At 34.6% G+C, this 6,000-nt stretch overlaps 1 protein-coding gene across 4 annotated transcripts in view; it reads right to left on the bottom strand.

The window, feature by feature from the left end:
* Positions 1-1,307: 1,307 nt before the first annotated feature.
* LOC119782282 (VPS10 domain-containing receptor SorCS1) overlaps positions 1,308-6,000 on the bottom strand; it is a 324,729-nt gene continuing 320,036 nt past the window's right edge. For all 4 annotated transcript variants that reach the window (XR_005280651.1, XM_038283182.1, XM_038283179.1 and 1 more), the window contains one exon: positions 1,308-2,050. Coding sequence is in view for 2 of the 4 variants with exons in the window: in XM_038283179.1 (XP_038139107.1) it covers positions 1,989-2,050 (62 nt within the window). In the remaining 2 variants the exon portion in view is untranslated. The remainder of the gene's footprint in view (positions 2,051-6,000) is intronic.

Here is a 6,000-nt window from a genome sequence, read left to right as displayed (position 1 = left end):
CTTAGCAATAATAAAGTCCCTAATACGTTATTCGTATGCAATTAGATGATGAATGAGGAGGTTTGGCATAAACAGGGAACATCTGTATAAACGTTCCTCCGAGTGTCAACTCGACCGCTGGTGTCGACCAGCATACGTGAATTCCAGTAAGCTTTCGACATGATATTCCTGTGCATGTGCAGTTACGTAATGCGATGTGGAAACTATAAATGCCGCCTAGAATGGACTAAAGGTTGGGGGAATTATAACTGAGACGTGACGATGCATTGCTGAATGTATGAAGTTTTTAAGACAGCTGTATGAATTTGGTTTTGCAATTAAATGTTTCCCCCCTCCGGATGATAAAATGGTGTGAATCGTGGCCTTCTTTCTGTCATAAGGGAATTCTACCAATGAGCTTCCATAATGTCTGCAGAATTAAAGCTGATGGAGACAAAGGCCGAAAGTTCTGCATATGAATCTGCAGAAAACATGCTCTACTTTTGACTTGGATTGTTTAATTGGAAACTCCAATTGGAGTTGTGTGTGGTTGAAACTCTTTCAACCACACAAAACTGCTATTATTATGTTATGTTATTCTACCCCATGTCAGACAAAAGGTATCAAATGTTGTTGTTGTAATATAACCTAAACAAAATCTCAAGGGACAGAAAACTATTACAAAGCCTAATAAATGGAAACAAATCAGATCCAAAGGAAACAAGAACTAAATCTTTGTTTGCACTTTTTATTCCAACCTAAGGGTAAAAATGAGAAACCCAGATTCTAAAGTTGCCTCAGAAGCTGTGAAAAGCATCGATCAGACATTTCCAAACGTGTCTGATTCTAACCAGCCGTACAGCCTTTCAGTTTCCCCGCTCTACTTCCCCTGCTCCTGCAGCATGTTATAATGAAGACTGGTGCTTCACTACAGTGGGTCAGAACATTAACCTAAATGTGTCACCAACCTTAGCGGGCCTTGAGCTCCACAGTCTGCATTAAGTATTCAAGAAGTCTCCCTGCTCTTATTCTGCCCACTGGAACGCTGTTAATGCTTCTTATCCTCAAAAACCCCCCCTGCCATCTCCTCCGTGCGTCTCTTTTCTCCGCAGCCAAGCCATTTCAGACTCTTCTGTAAAGAAGCTGTGTCTCAGTCCGTGTCCGACCCGGGTCCCAGGATGAGGGTCACAGACGGCCTCGCTGACATCACCAGCGGTGTCTTCACCTGTTCATGAAAGCTCTGCTGATAACTGGGGTGGCTTGTTTTGGGAAGATGCCATCAGGAGATGGAGAGCTCTGGATCACAGAGTTTGTGTTTTTTTTTTTTTTTTTTTTTAACCGGCAGGTATCATAAATATTAGCAGAGGAATTAAACACAAAGCTTTAAATGAATCCTGAAAACTAAAAGTTGTTGAAATCCAAAATAAAAGCTGAATATTTCAATAGAAAACCTCCTTTGTGCCATATATATCAGCTTCTTGAGGACGAATAGCTCACTCATATTTTATAACAGCGTCTCTTTTTAGTATATTTGTTATTAAAATACACAGAGTTCTAACATAGACATTCATGATTTACAAAATAAATGTGTAATTCACTTCCATATAGGACTTCATAAAAGTATTTTATAATGAATAAATAATACACTGGCGGCTGTTTGCATCATTAAAACAGCAAATCGATCCGGGATGGGAGAGAAAATCCAAAAACTTTACAGGTCCTCACGTCGTTTCCCTCCGACTCGTTCATGCTCCTCGACTCGCACAAACAAACTCAAGTCTCAAATAGTTTCTTTTAAAAGATGCAGCTGAAGAAAAGAAAAAGAAGGAGAAAAATAACAACCTGTACACAGTTTCTTCTGCTTTCAGCAGAGCACAGTACGTGTCAGCCGGTTCCAACATGCACAGGTATAAAGCTCCAAACCATTGTGTCGCAAATGGCAAAGAAAAAAAATCCCAAATAAATCCATGATCCACGATGAAAGCTGGAGTTTAACCCAGTCCAAGAGTTCAGACGATGTATGTGGGGAGATCTGTGGAGAATTTCACATGTACATGAGGTTTCATACATCCTGAGGAGAGACCAGACCACAAGGAAGCCGAGATTAGAAGTTAGAAAACCTTAAAAAAAAACAGAATATAGTCAATCACAGTCATATTTACAGATATTTGGCTTTCTGATGAGTCCTTATTCACATAAAAATAAAAACCTTTTTAATTTGACAACCTTTGAGCACATTTCTGTGTTAAAATGATTTTTTTTTTTTATTGGACTGATGTAATATTCATTAGCTGTTTTTATTAGCTGAAAGCAGAAAAAATCATCGTAATTACCTGGAAAAGAGGCTTGGAAACATCAGACAGTAATTAATCTAAATAATTAGTTTTAATAAGCGAAACAAGTAACTGAAATTAATTAAACTTTCAATAAAATTCAAATTTATACAATGTGACCAAATGATACGGGGCTATGGTTTTATCTGAGCAGGTTCCTGCTGCTTCGCAGACTAAAATAGTGTCAGAGTGTTCAGATCCAGATATAATCAGATATTAGCATGTTACTAAAGTCATCCATGTTTAATAACTGTCATAAAATGAATTGTTAATTCCTTCAAATTAATACTTTATTATGTCTTTAATCAGAGCCCAGATAATGATGTTATCTCTTTCTATGAGCTTTATGACATCTGAGCTCTTCTCTGGATCTACTTTAAGGTAAAAGGTGAACCACATTGCTGTATTATGTGACATGGTGAAATAAAATTAAGAGAAATCCCATTAAATTATCGGAAAGAGAACAGTTGACCTCCACAGGTCTGGGTCATCCCTTTGAGCAGTTTGCAGAAACTTGAAGTAGCCATATTAAACTTTATTTAATTTCTTTATGGTTTCATAAAACGATTTAGCAAAATAGAGAACAGTTGTGTTTTTATTATCATTGCCATTCTAAAATAAATATATATATAAAAACAGATACATTTATTTATTTTTTTGTGGTTGGTTCTTATCTTTAGGGATGCCATCACAATTACCTCATCCTGCTGGATGCTGGGCACATGGAAGCCAGCTGTATTTAATAAAAAAACGGGATAATCTGTTCTGATGCATGATCTACTCAAATATATAAGAAAGTCAATAATACATTTAACAGTTGTTTTTAAGAATAACTTATTTATCACTGTATAAGCTTAAAAAAAGACAACTTTGTGAAAACCTGCCATTTTCTTGGTTTCAGCACAGACAGAAAAGGTTATCCCTGATTCTGAAAATAAAAACTAAATACTTTTTTTCTTTTGAGAGGCAGCCAGAGCTCTGTTATAAACTTTCGGATCCCTTGCTGTCTTAAAGTTCAGTATTTCAAATCATTCTCATACTGGATTAATTAATAGGTAATTTCATATATCCTTGTACCTGGAAAAAATCAAAATCTAGATAAGTCATTTTTTCTTAAAATAAGTGCATTTCTTCTTAAATTGAGGAGATTAAAGAGACATTTTGCCAATGGAACAAGACAATTTAGATTTAAAATAAGAAAACACAATTCCATCTTCTTATTTCAAGTGCATTTAATCTAATTATGTTATTTTAAGGGTAAAAATACTCATTCTATTTGCATATTATCAAATTTACCTATTCAAATCAAGGGTAAATACACTTAATTTAAGAAATGTTTACTTATTTCTTGATCATTTTTGCAATGATAGCTACATTTCACTAAATATTCCATAATTTTTCATGTTTCAGATCAAGACAGCAAATTTGATGACATCACATTATTATGTTACTTCTTTATTAGCAGTATGCCTGTGTAGGAGCTCGTCTGCAAAATGTCCTAAGATGCTATTGAAGTTTTTTTTTACTAGCGCTCTAATTTGATTTTCCGCTTTTCTTTAACTTACCATTTGTCCCACATAAAAGGGTTCTTACCTCAGAGGACAAGGTAAAGTTTGAAAAAAACACTTCATGTTTAATTTAGCAGTGAAATGCTAAATAAATCAAACTGCTCTCTGCTTATCTAAATCATTTTTGTCATATTTTCATTATTGGTTTCAAATTGAGAAAAAAAAAATGATACATTGATTGATTGTCTATCTCTTCTCTATGACGGAGTATTAGGGCCACACATGAAGAGAAAAAATATTTTTGCCATGACGAGATTAAACTGCTGTCTTAAAGTTCAGTATTTCAAATCATTCTCATACTGGATTAATTAATAGGTAATTTCATATATCCTTGTACCTGGAAAAAATCAAAATCTAGATAAGTCATTTTTTCTTAAAATAAGTGCATTTCTTCTTAAATTGAGGAGATTAAAGAGACATTTTGCCAATGGAACAAGACAATTTAGATTTAAAATAAGAAAACACAATTCCATCTTCTTATTTCAAGTGCATTTCATCTAATTATGTTATTTTAAGGGTAAAAATACTCATTCTATTTGCATATTATCAAATTTACCTATTCAAATCAAGGGTAAATACACTTAATTTAAGAAATGTTTACTTATTTCTTGATCATTTTTGCAGTGATAGCTACATTTCACTAAATATTCCATAATTTTTCATGTTTCAGATCAAGACAGCAAATTTGATGACATCACATTATTATGTTACTTCTTTATTAGCAGTATGCCTGTGTAGGAGCTCGTCTGCAAAATGTCCTAAGATGCTATTGAAGGTTTTTTTTACTAGCGCTTTAATTTGATTTTCCGCTTTTCTTTAACTTACCATTTGTCCCACATAAAAGGGTTCTTACCTCAGAGGACAAGGTAAAGTTTGAAAAAAACACTTCATGTTTAATTTAGCAGTGAAATGCTAAATAAATCAAACTGCTCTCTGCTTATCTAAATCATTTTTGTCATATTTTCATTATTGGTTTCAAATTGAGAAAAAAAAAATGATACATTGATTGATTGTCTATCTCTTCTCTATGACGGAGTATTAGGGCCACACATGAAGAGAAAAAATATTTTTGCCATGACGAGATTAAACTCGACATGTCGACTTTAAAGTCGACATGTCGACATTAAACTCATCATTTCGAGAATAAAGTTGAAATGTCATGTTGAGTTTAATCTCGACGTGTCGACTTTAAACTCGCCCTGTCGACTTTAAACTCACCATTTCGAGAATAAAGTTGATATATCGTGGCGACTTTAATCTCGACATTCCAAAGTTTGGAGAAAAGAGCAACCGCGCTCCACAGCTGCAGTCTGCGTTTTAAGAGTGAAGGTAGTCTTTGACGTGCTGCAACTGTATAATCATCACAGGAAGCGGTGGCCTACCAATAATAATGTAACATCTTTCCCTATGCTTACCCAGGCTCGCACTTCTGAATTTGAGAACATGTCAGTCATTTCAACTTTATTCTCGAAATGGCGAGTTTAAAGTCGACAGGGCGAGTTTAAAGTCGACATGTCGAGTTTAATCTCGTCATGGCAAAAATATTTTTTCTCTTCATGTGTGGCCCTAATACTCCGTCGTACTTCTCTCTAAGGTTAATTACAAATTACGAAATATCAGCACGCCACTGTGATTTATATTCACGGCTAGGATGGTCTGGTATGGCTGCTCCAAGGAATTCCTATAGGTTTACTTTTATTTATAAAGTATTACTTGGATTAATTCTGGTCTGTATCAGTTCTGCAATTACACTGAAGCATGTGTTGCTGCTTTTTGGCCAGGACTCTAAAAAAAGTTTTTAATCTCAATAGGACTATACAGGTTTTAAAGAAAAAGGGAGGATGAATTTGAAATTTAAGTTATTTAGTTTCTGACCCATCTTAATTCTATTCATAGGTGCAGGGAAGATGGTGTTTGAATATAAAACAAAAATGCTTTGACTACAGAGGACTGATCCCATTTACCTTCCCTCCTTCCTCTTCCCATTTCAACCTATAGGCTAACATCACATGTAATGTCAGTCTGGTACGCCATCATGTAGGCATCATTAATTAATTAATTACCGGATTAAATTACATAAAGTAAAATTTGTCTTATTTGTAAGAAAATCATATTTTTAA

Source organism: Cyprinodon tularosa, unplaced genomic scaffold, assembly GCF_016077235.1.
Source record: "Cyprinodon tularosa strain WSP-4 unplaced genomic scaffold, ASM1607723v1 ctg190, whole genome shotgun sequence".
Lineage (NCBI taxonomy): Eukaryota > Metazoa > Chordata > Actinopteri > Cyprinodontiformes > Cyprinodontidae > Cyprinodon > Cyprinodon tularosa.
The sequence above is the reverse complement of the archived record's forward strand: the minus strand, read 5'-3'. Positions and strand labels throughout refer to the sequence as shown.